This window comes from Ranitomeya variabilis, chromosome 1 (genome assembly GCF_051348905.1).
Source record: "Ranitomeya variabilis isolate aRanVar5 chromosome 1, aRanVar5.hap1, whole genome shotgun sequence".
Classification (NCBI taxonomy): domain Eukaryota; kingdom Metazoa; phylum Chordata; class Amphibia; order Anura; family Dendrobatidae; genus Ranitomeya; species Ranitomeya variabilis.
Genome location: NC_135232.1, coordinates 823,270,286 through 823,282,577, shown reverse-complemented (window position 1 = coordinate 823,282,577; position 12,292 = coordinate 823,270,286). Strand labels below are relative to the sequence as shown.

General features: G+C 40.3%; 1 protein-coding gene across 6 annotated transcripts in view; it reads right to left on the bottom strand.

Moving 5' to 3' along the window:
* Positions 1–12,292, bottom strand: part of EPHA5 (EPH receptor A5) — a 604,949-nt gene that overhangs the window by 105,191 nt on the left and 487,466 nt on the right. For all 6 annotated transcript variants that reach the window (XM_077275159.1, XM_077275141.1, XM_077275149.1 and 3 more), the window contains 2 exons: positions 9,814–9,938; positions 7,880–8,039 (listed from right to left, as the gene is read on the bottom strand). In XM_077275159.1, coding sequence (XP_077131274.1) covers positions 7,880–8,039; positions 9,814–9,938 — 285 coding nt within the window. The remainder of the gene's footprint in view (positions 1–7,879; positions 8,040–9,813; positions 9,939–12,292) is intronic.

The following is a 12,292-nucleotide window of genomic DNA, read 5'->3' as shown; positions in this document are numbered from 1 at the left end:
TAAGGGATGAGGAAGTGAACGTGGTGCTAATGGTGAGTGGAGAGGCCAAGGCCATGTGTAAGGTGAAACTGTGCCTGCCGCGGGAGCACAACAAAAACACACACATCATGTCGATGTAGCTTCCTGTCCCACTTTCAATGGGGGCACGACACACCACTCTTGAAGCCAGACCAGTGTGAAAAGGTTGTTGGATGGATAGCAGATAATGCTTCCAGTCAGTTTGCCAGCATCACCCTGCCTTCCATATGGTACTTTCTCACTAGCTGTGATTCTGGACCACCTAATCCTCACCTTGATCCTTCTTCCTCTCACCATGTTGAGTGCCAGAGACAAGTGATCCCACAATTAAACACTCCGATTAGCTGTTCAAATTTCAATTCACAGATTCTGGCCTCTCGCCCTTGCCCGTTTCAAGCGGGACATTGCATGCAGAGATGCCCAAATATTTGAGCAGCCACATTCACAAGAAGGTGATGGTGGGAAAATGCAAATACTGTCACAAGAAGTGGATGATTATTAGACACAATTTCCAACTAGTGGTATCATCAGCAAATCAGGAGGAGAACCATGGTGTGGAAGTGGAAGATGAGGTGGTGGATGATGAAGTCACTGACCCAATCTGGGAAGTTAAACATGCAGAGCAAGGACAGAAGCACATGGGGGAGAGATCTGCAGCACCATAACAGGCAGGAAGAGGCAGTGGGGTGGCCAGAGACACAAGGCGAGCAACTGTTCCCCAGAGCACCAACATGGGTAAACTCGCTAAGCCAAGGGATAGGTGTTCCCGGGTGTGAAGCTTCTCTAAAGACAGTCCAGTTAAGCCAAAAAAGGCCATTTGCAACATATCCCATTTTAGCATCAGCAGTAGCAGCACAACTACCAGCTTGAACACCACCAGCATGCTAACACAGATGCAATCAAAGCACCTGACAATTTGGTCCAAATGTCAGGGTACAGAAACAGTCTCTGTGGTTGACAGCACTGCCTCTTCCCCTGTTCTACATGCACACCAATCACCTATCAATGATGTAGGCAATGATACCTCCCACCCTGCACCTGTCATTGCATCCTCAGCAATGATGTCCACATCCTTGTTCCAATATAGCTTTTAGTTGTCCATACCCTGGTCCTTCGAACACAAGAGTAAATACGCAGCCACCAACCCACAGGCCACAATATTATACAGCCACATTTCCAGCCTGCTTGCCCTAGAAATGTTGTCATTTAGGATTATGGAGACAGAAGTTTTCCGCAACCTCATGGTGGTGACCATCCCTTGATACTCAGTCCCCAGCCACCATTATTTCTCCCAGTATGTCATCTCCACCTTACACAAGCAGGTGTCCCATAACATCATAACATCAGCCATGCCCTGACCAATGCTGTTACTGGAAAGTACACCTAGACAACTGGACAAGTGCTGATTGCACTGGGTGAACATTGTGGAAGCCGGGACCCAGTCAGACTTTGGGATGAAACACAAGCAACCAACACAGAGATTTGTGGGCCCTAACTCAATCAGGGTTGCTCTCGCCTTCTACAGCAGTTCCTCCACCTCCTCCTCACCCTCCATCTCAGAAATATCAACATCAGCAAGCTAAAAGCACTGCACCACTGTCTCAGCCAAGAGGCAACTAGCTCTGATTAAGGTATTCTTCTTAGCTGACAAACTGCTCACTGCCACAGAATTGTTGAAAGGTCTAAAAGACCAGACTGATCTGTGGCTCTGGACCTTGAACCTACAACCAGACATAGTCATGTGTGACAATGGCTATAACCTGGTGGCAGCTCTGAAGCTTGGCTACCTTGCACATGTACCATGCATAGCCCATGCATAGCTCAACTTAGTGGTTCAGCTGTTTCTGAAAAACTACCCAGATCTGACAGAGCTTGTTGTGAATATACTCCGCTTGTGTAACAGTTTCCACAAGTCAGCTGGTGTGAGATGTCACCATGCATTGGAACTCAAAATTACATATGTAGGCAAGGCTTTGAGAGCAGCAGAGGGCAGTAGTTGAATACCAGTTTCACCATTCCTGTTTGTATTCTGGTCAGCCTTCGCACATAAGAGCAGAAGAGTGAGCATGGATTTCTGACATTTGTGTGGTTCTCCAAAACTTTAAGGACTTGACCAAGATGGTGAGCAGCGATGATGCCATAATCCACATCAATATCTCGCTTCTTTACCTACTGAAACTCTCACTGCTCACAATTAAAGAGGAGGCTTTGCAGGTGGGGCAAGTTGATATGGAGCAAGAAACTATACTGGGTAATGCTACACATCCCAGCCTCATCTCATCTTCTCAACATGAATTGGGTGATTATGAGGAGGAGGAGGAGGAACAGGAGGTGGTTTCCTTTGCTACAGACATTAGTACCCACACCACCTTCATCTCATTTGTTCAGTGTGGATGATCTGTAGACAAGGAGGAGAGGGAGGATGAGGAGGAAAACATGGACATCCATCCTCTTGGTGGGGACAGGGAAGTCTTGGCTGTTGGTAGTCTGGCACACATGACTGAGTTTATGTTCCGCTGCCTTTCCCGTGACCCTCACATTGTATGCATTTTGGCCATCACTAATTACTGGTATGTCACCCTTCTAAACCCACACTACAAGGGGAAATTTACATATCTCCTTCCTGTGGCTGAAAGATGTAATAAAATGTGGCAGCTCCAGAAGGTCCTGGTTGGAAAATTATTAAAAAATTCCCATCTGACAAATTTGACGGCAGAGGTTACAGTTCCTTAGACAACCAAGGATTGGTGTCTAGGGAGACACACACTAAATGCAGTAGAAGAAGGGGAACACTCTCAAAAGTCTGCAACAGTTTCCTCAGACCATCCTAGCATCTAGGCCCTGATGCGCGGAGTATTCTGACAAGCAGGGAAAAGTTTCGATCATTCCAGCATCCTCCATAATTCCTCTGTTCCTTACAGCTATTGGGTATCCAAGCTAGACACGTGGCATGAACTGTTCCTCTATGCCTTGGAGGTCCTGGCCTGCCCTGCCACCAGCGTTTTCTCAGAGCAGGTTTTTAGAGCCTACAGGGGTATTATAACCAATAGGCACATCCACCTGTCAACTGATAATTCTGATAGGCTGACTCATCAAAATTAACAAAGGCTGGACTGGACAAGACTTCTCTACCACTGGATGACAGCAGCCAAGCATAAACTCAAATACAGTGTTTTTTTCTTCTTTTTTTCTGATCTATTCCCATGCACCCCTTCTCACCCAAACATGGGTATACACTTCAGGATTTCATCTTTTTTCTGTAATCCTACTTTTCATCCAACATTTTATCAACAAGGTAATCATGCTACCCTCTCTATAAATTTTTTAAGGGTGTTTATGATTACAGATAAGCAAACCTTTCAGGGTTCAGTTCTGTTTGATTTGCCAAACGTTTAGACCATTGCCAAACATGCTCGCCGAACCGTTGAATGAACTTACCCGAACCCCATTAGATTCAATGGGAGGCCATATCAAATGTATAAACAACACCTTAAAGGGCGATAAAAAGCTTCCCAAACAGCTAAAATAAGTGGCAGACACCATGAAAAGTGGCTTCAGCTGACCCACACTAAAAAATTGCAAATGGCACAGCAGCAGTCAGCTGTGGGTCATGCATGAGTTATTAGAGTTTGGGCCAGCACTTTACAGCTTTTAATTCAAAGTTTAAAAGTTTTAATGAGGACCTAGTGGTTAATGGAGCAGTGTAAGCCTTCTTAGCTTAGAGCCTTGATACCTCATGCAACACCTCCAATTTTTTTCCAGCCACACTCAGATGCACAAACATCTGTTTCATACAGTAGTATTGGTAGAAAATGTAAGTAAAGTAAAAGTAGGTTGTTAACCAACAGTAGAACCCTTTATAATGGAGAAGCAGTCAGCTATGGGCCATGCATGAGGTTTCAGGATGTGGCCCAGCATTAACAGCCTGGAAATGAAATTTCAATGAGGAACTGGTGGTTAAGGGAGCAGTGGAAGCCTTCTTATCCAGTAGCCTTGAAACCTCATGCGACAACTCCAATTTTTTTTTCAGCCACACTTAGCACAAACATCAGTTTCATACAGTACTATTGGTAGAAAAACATAAGGAAAGTAAAGCAGGTACAGTAGTTAATTGAAAGTAAGTGCAATCCTGCCTGTCTTGGAGCCCTACTTCTGCAGGCAACACACATGAAGGAGACCCAACTTGGATTCTCCACATTTAAAAATGATTGTCACATACCACTAAAGTGGCATCAATTTCCACAGAATAGAAACAGTATAATAGTCCTCTGGCACACCTTCTACTACAGGCAACCCACCAGATGGAGGCCAAACTTTGATTCTTTGCATTTCCAAAAATTATTATCACACACCACTAAAAAGTGGAATCAATTTCCACATAGTGTAAACAGTATAGTAATCCTCTGACACACCTTTTACTACAAGCAACCCATCAGATAGAGACACAACTTAAAGTCTCCACCTTTCAAAAAATTGTTTGTAACATAAATTCACACAAAGTGGGATCTACAACCTCATTGTCATCTTCTCTGTTCTCACACTCCTCACCCTGAGAGTCACCTTCCTCCTCTTCCTGCCCTGACACCAGTCTCATCAAGATCACTTCCACTCCCAGTGGATTCTTCTCGGACCCTACTTCATCTTGCCCTGGACACAACATGAAAATATTGTGGGCATCGGTGCAGATGCTTTCCTCAGAAGCCCATAGAATAGAATGCATGAATAGCTCTGCAGAATGGCCCATCTGTGGTTCCCCAAAGTCAGTTGGGCATTTGGAAATTTGTGACATGTGGGAAACAAGGATTAATGGGGTGCCACCTCTGAGGATTGTACTTTGAGAAAAAATTGTTGTGTTACCGAAAACAAATCTGTTCATGCTGAATTTGAGATTGGCGAAAGTCTTCTGAACAAATTTGCTCATCTCTATTTATGATGCTCTTCTAAACAATTTTTGAAGGCCTACCTTGAACATTCTTTTATATACAGTGAGTAAGAAAAGTATTCAGACCCTTTTACATTTTTCACTCTTTGTGTCATTGCAGCCATTTGGTAAATTTAGAAAAGTTATTTTTTTTCACATTAATATACACTCTGCACCCCATCTTGACTGAAAAAAACAGAAATGTAGAATTTTTTGCAAATTTAATAAACAAGAAATACTGAAACCGTCCCAACTCTCACAAATATTAACTTTGAATACGATGTGTAAATGACATAGAGAATTGCTCTATGTAAAAGCTCATGTTAAAATCGCATTGCAATCAGATTGTACTCACATGACACTTGCATTAAACTTGTGAGACTCTCGGCAGGGAGAATCGGACCGATTTTTAATACGTTTAGTGTGACTCCGGCCTAATAGAGAAATCTACATCTGTCATCTCATGAACTGATGATTCATTCTCAAACATCAGCTCACTGCACCAAAAAAAAGCCCTCACTCAACCCGAGATCATGTAAAATGGAGACCTTACGGGTAACAGAAAATGGCGCAATTTTTTTTTTTTTATTTAAATTTGGATATTTTTTCAACGCTTAGATAAAAAAGAACATAGACATGTTTAGTTTCAATGAACTCATAATGACCAGGAGAATCATAATGGCAGGTCAGTTTAAGCATTTAGTCAGCCTAGTAAAAAAGCAAAACAACAAACAAGTGTGGGATTGCACTTTTTTGCAATTTAACCGCACTTGGAATTTTTTTCCCATTTTCAAGTACATGACATGGTAAAACCAATGATGTTGTTCAAAAGTACAACTCTTCCTGAAAAAAAACATGCCCTCACATGGCCATTTTGACCAAAAACTAAAAAATGATGGCTCTGGGAAGAAAGGGAGCAAAAAATGAAAATGCAAAACCAAAAATACCTCTGGTCATTAAGGGGTTAAAGACTGAAAAACACTATGTACATACGTGGTCAAAATTGTTGGTACCCCTCATTTAATGACAGAAAAACTCACAATGGTCACAGAAATATCTTGAATCTGAAAAAAAGTAATAAAAAATAAAAAATCTATAAGTCAGACATTGTTTTTCAACCATGCTTCCACATAATTAAAAAAAAAATAAAACTCATGAAATAGGTCTGGACAGAAATGATGGTACCCTTAACTTAATATTTTGTAGCACAACCTTTTGAGGCAATTACTTCTATCAAACAAATCCTGTAACTGTCAATGAGACTTCTGCACTTCTCGATGGGTATTTTGGCCCACTCCTCAAGAGCAAACTGCTCCAGTTGTCTCATGTTTGAAGGTTGCCTGTTCCAGATGGCATGTTTCAGCTCTTTCCAAAGATGCTCAATAGGATTTAGGTCAGGGCTCGTAGAAGGCCACTTCAGAATAATCCAGTGGTTTCCTCTTAGCCATTCTTGGGTATTTTTAGGTGTATGTTTTGGGTTATTATCCCGTTGCAAGACTCATGAACCACGACTGAGACCAAGCTTTCTGACATTGGGCAGCACATTTCTCTCTAGAATCCCTTGATAGTCTTGAGATTTCAATGTAACCTGCTCAGATTCTTGACACCCTGTGCCAGATGCAGCAAAGCAGCCCCAGAACACAACAAGGCCTCCTACATGTTTCACAGTAGGGACAGTGTTCTTTTCTTGATATGCTTCATTTTTCCATCTGTGAAATAGAGCTGATATGCCTTACCAAAAAGTTCCATTTTTGTCTCATCTGTCCATATGACATTCTACTAGAAGCTTTGTGGCTTCTCAACGTGTAGTTTGGCAAATTCCAGTCTGGCTTTTCTATGATTGTTTTAACAATGGTGTCCTCCTTGGTCATCTCCCATGAAGTCCACTTTGGCTCATACAAAGACGGATGGTGTGATCTGACACTGATGTTCCTTGAGTTGAAGTTGACCTTTAATCTGTTTAGAAGTTTTTCTGAGTTTTTTTTGTTACTATTCGTATTATCCGTTTCTTTGATTTGTCATCAATTTTTCTACAGCCATGTCCAGGGAGGTTGGCTACAGTCCCATGGATCTTAAATTTCTGAATAATATGTGCAACTGCAGTCAAAGGAACATGAAGCTGCTTGGAGATGGTCTTAAAACTTTTATCTTTAACATATTTGTCTATAATTTTCTTTCTAATCTCCTGAGACAACTCTTTCCTTTTCCTACTCTTGTCCATATTGATTGTGATACTCACCATGTCACCAAACAGCACAGTGAGTATCTGTAGCCCTAAATACAGGCCAACTCACTGACTCCAAGATTGTAGACACCTGTGATGCTAGTTCGTGGACACACCTTGATTTAACATGTCCCTTTTGTCACATTATTTTCATGGGTACCGTCATTTCTGTCCAGGCCTATTTAATGAATTTTAACTTTTTAACAATTCTGTGAAAGCATGCTTGAAAAGCAATGTTTGACTTTAATTTGTTCATGTTCATAGATCTTATTTATTATTACTTTTGTGAGATTCAAATTATTTCAGTGACCATTGTGGGTTTTTCTGTCGTTAAACGAGGGGTACCAACAATTTTGACCACGTGTGTAGTTTTATGTAAAAATCAATACACAAATATAAAGTCTTACAATTTCAAAGGGTAAATAATATACTGCATCATATGGAAAATACAATGTCAGTTACAATGCAGTTTTCTATTAATATTCGACTTAAAAAACAATCTGAATTTTATATCCCATAACCCTAGGTTAAGGGAGTGGAGAAATCAGGATCCAAGTGAGTGACACGAAAGAGGGCTCTTCACTTAATGCATGAGACCAGGGAGAGGAAAAATGGAGCAGTGTAAGAATGACAATTCCCTGCTATGGTATTGATCTGCTGACTCTTTCCGCTAACTATTACATGGACATGAGCTGACAGTAATTAAAATGACTTACACACTGGGCTGGTTTCAAACTCAAATCTGCGACTGAAGGCACCGTATCCTGCGGCCGTGCGTGCACGAATCTGGAATATGTACGATGACGCAGACTTCAGCCCCTCTGAAGTGATTTCTGTTTCTTTGGACTTGATAATTGTGTAGCTAGTCTCCTGGTCCTTGATTTATATACAAAGATAAAAGCAAAAAATATTGCCTTTCTTAAAATTACAGAATGGAACAGAGAATTGGTTAATTGGGCAGCAGTGTTCCCCCCCCCCCCCGCCAATCACTCCCATCGAGAATGTTGCAAGCACAAAGGTCTTGGTTTTTCTAATGGAACTATACAGAATTACTTCAGACAGCTGTATTTTTTAGTCCATATTGCTGTGAGATCTCCCACGGCTGGGTTCTTGGGTGATCTAAGTTGAGCTGCAGGATATCCACATAATGCCACCAAAATTTGATTTCTAGACTAAATGCATGCTAACTCATTAATTCACAAATTGTTCTACATATTTATGAAAAACAGCCTAATTAGAATCTGTAAAATGCATACTGAATTTTAAAAGACCTGCTCATATGTATTCTACAGTACTTCACTGTGTTGCGGATTTCCCTGTCATAAATTTGTAACAAATCTACCAGTTCCATCGATGAAGTGGAGAACAAATGCACAAAATGTGTTACATTTTCAAATCCATTTAGTTTTGTTTTCTATTACATCTCTTTGAAAAATATCTGATAATTAGCAAGTGACAGTTCACTGTCACTCGCAGATTATCTTTAGGGCTCATTCAGACATGAGTGATTTTTCATCAGTCTTTGTATGCCAAAACCAGGAGTGGAACATACAGAGAAAAGCTATAACTAAAAAATTGACACCTGTTCTGTGTTTTAGAAACACTCTTGGTTTTGGTAAAATAAATTCTGATGAAAAATAACTGAGATAAGAATGAGCCTGAAGGCAGAATTGTGACCCATGGAAACTGCTCATTCTTGGGGTTGATATGGACCTATATTAAACCAATCATTAATACAGCAATCATATCTTACTAAACTCCCCAGTGCGCATACCGCTTTATGGATCATTTTATGCTCGGTATTATTTATTTCAGAGTAGAACACTGTGGCGAACTGTAGAAGAAAATGATATGCCTAGAGGACCATAATATGACTTTGTTATGTACGTAAGGCCTTAATGTTTTCATTCTCTTGGATGAGAATTATACTTGGCTGATGGTATGATTGATGTAACTCTATGTACTAAGACACTCACCACAAAGCTCTGTATATTTTCAAGTTCTCTTTATCAGTGTATTAAACCTAATTCTAATTTCCATTTATTTATTTTTTTTGCTTTGCTCACTTCTAACATAACAGTTTATATCATTTCATTGTTAGTAAGACTCTCTCTTATCACATCACATAATTGCTTTTGCCTGTGGCACAGTACAGGACTAGGAAAGAAAAATTACAGGCGTACATGCTGTTAGTAAGTGGAATATTTCAAACGTGCTTTCATTTCCTGGGTTTTGTTTCCAGCTTTTGCCAAATAATCAATGACTTACAGGCGGCATTTTAAGGCAATTATTCACAGGCAAAATGATTTCCTGCGCTGTCTGGATGAGCTTGTATCACAATGCGTTATAACAAATAGAACAAATTATGATACATATATGCAGCACTGTATATTTTGTATTAAGTTATTGGATGACCTTTATTCAGATGAGCAATGTCTTCCAACATCACCAACCTGAACTTCTAATGTGTTTTCCCAGGCCGCTGTGCCACACTAATGAAAAACACACACTGGAAGTCACCCTGGTAATTTACTGCAGACACAATCAATTAGTAATCAATTTCCCAATGTAGTTGATGGCTCCCCAACCAAGAAGAGTTAGTGAGAGCAAATAACACAAAGATATAATTGTACATTACAGAAGGTCAGACCTTTTCAAAGTATTTGACCTCATATTCCAGGATGATACCGTTGGGTCGCTCTGGTTCCTGCCAAGACAAGGAAATGCTATTTCTGGAAATTTTTCCTTTCTTCACATGAGTGACTGGAGACGGGGCTGCAGAGACAGAGAAAAAAATCATTAGTAGCTGAGTGTTTCCCTTTCTTGCTTTTTGTTATAGCTAAAAGATGAATTACCATGAAAGCTGAATAGCAAGCATGATCGTAGCAGAAGCAATAGTTCCTCCCAGGGCATCTCATAGTACTCCAGAAACACATACACTCTATCTATCTATCTATCTATCTATCTATCTATCTATCTATCTATCTAGAAAAATTGGAACAGCACCAATACCTTGTAGAAAACTTAGGGTGCAGGGTCCCTCAAATAAATATCCTGTCACAAAATATATAAAAAATGAAAACAGAGGCAGCACTCCAAAATAAGCAAAAAGGACATTTAATAGCCCAAGTGGCGTCGCAACATTTCAGTTATGTTTCTCAAGAATCTATGTAATCGAACTGTCACCACACCATATGGAATATTAAATGTCCTTTTTGCTTATTTTGGAGTGTTGCTCCTTTTTAATTATCTATTTTTTATCATTGCACCGCTTACCAATCAGATTAATCTATTCTATATTTTTTAGATCGGACTTTTACAAATTCAGCGATACCAAATTCTGTATATATTCGAGTAAAAGCCGAGTTTTTCAACACTTTTTTTGTGGTGAAAATGCCTCACTCGGCTTATACTCGAGTCATTATCCCAGGAGACAACGGGGGAGCAGCAGCGGCAAAGCAGCAGGTCACAGGAGGCATTTCTAAAGAGAAATGAATAGTCATTGCACTGGCAGTGAATATTCATTTCTTTTACAGAGCGCAAAGTGTCAGTCGACGGCTTCCAGCAGCTGCCAGGCGATCACTGGTGACCGCTACTTAAGAGTTATGAATAGTCACCTCTCTCTACTCCCTTGGACATGGAATGGAGTGAATATTCATTACCTTAATGAGTGGGGACATGTGATAGCCCGGCAGCTGGAGCTGTGGGCACCGGAACAAGATGCAGCGAAGGCGCACAGGGAAGGTAAGTAGGATGTTTTGGGTTATTTTTCTGCTTTTCTCATTGCGGCCATGCATACAAGGATAGGGATGAGGAACCATGCAGACAAGGATAGGGATGAGGAACTATGCATAAATCGGTGCCCAGCGATCACGTCATGGACACAGCATGTAATATGACGTACCCCCTTGCCGTTGCGTGGTACATGCCACTGTTAGATATTGATGGCCATCAGGTATGTGACATATGACTTAACTGTCCATAATATGTTTGGAAGAGGTTAAATTTGATCAATGTTACATCAATGCCAAGATGTTAACATGCTTAAGATGTCAATTCTAATCCTAAAACAATGTATGTTATATACACTGTATGGCAGTATATTTCTGACATATAATATTAAGATATGGTATAGTACTATAAGCGTAACCCTTGCTAATATTTAGGTCTGCATGCACATCAGTCACATACAAACAACTATAGACCACTTTTTAAGCCACATAAATTTAATTTGGATCAATAACCCAAACCTCCTTTATTGTTACATCATATAAAGAAATGTAGCAAAAGGTAGGGTGCAGAAAAAAATGGCAAATCAAGGCTGAATTTAAATTTTCAATTCAATTACAGCTAATACCTGGCCGCTATGTAGTTTACTTCGAAATACATAAAGAACTCCATTGCATAAGGACATCCCATAACCAGTTCTAATAAATCTAGATAAAGAAGGACCCTATGGCTAGATATACACCAGAACTATCCACAATGTTACTCCAGACCTACTCTGAATAAAGAAGAGATAAAAAGAAGACACAGTATACGCAGAGTAGATCATAAAGCTGGTAATTTTACCCCTTTGAGCATTCTTTAATAGAAGTGTTAAAGTGTAACTGTGCGATAAAGACCAATTAAGTATATCAAATCGATCCCCAAGGTATTCAGATGATAGTGTCTTTGTATCCGGAGCACATCTGCGTTACAATGCACGGTGCTGGAGCAGAAAGGTAGAAGTATTCTGGAGTTTTCTTTCTCAAACAAAACGTAATTTAATCTCAGCATCTGCACAAAGCCTGCAATCATTCCATCCTAAAAGTCTGCAACCAGATACTGCTCTGTATGATTTAAAAGGAAAAGTGCAATCGCACAGGAACCTGTTTTTAGAGGTCACTAATTCTGCAAGGGCAGCTTTCTCAGAATACCGGAGGGCTGCGCAGCGTCGACACTAAGCTGTGCTCGAACACATTTCAGAAAACAAAACAACATAAACTGCCCCTTTCTGTCTGAAAGATGTGTTACTGAAATCATACTAGGCTTTTTCTGCTGGCAAATGCTACTTTTAACAAAGCATTTTTTTTTATGTAGTATTGTGGGGGGAATAAATTAATAATACATAGATACAGAACCAGCAT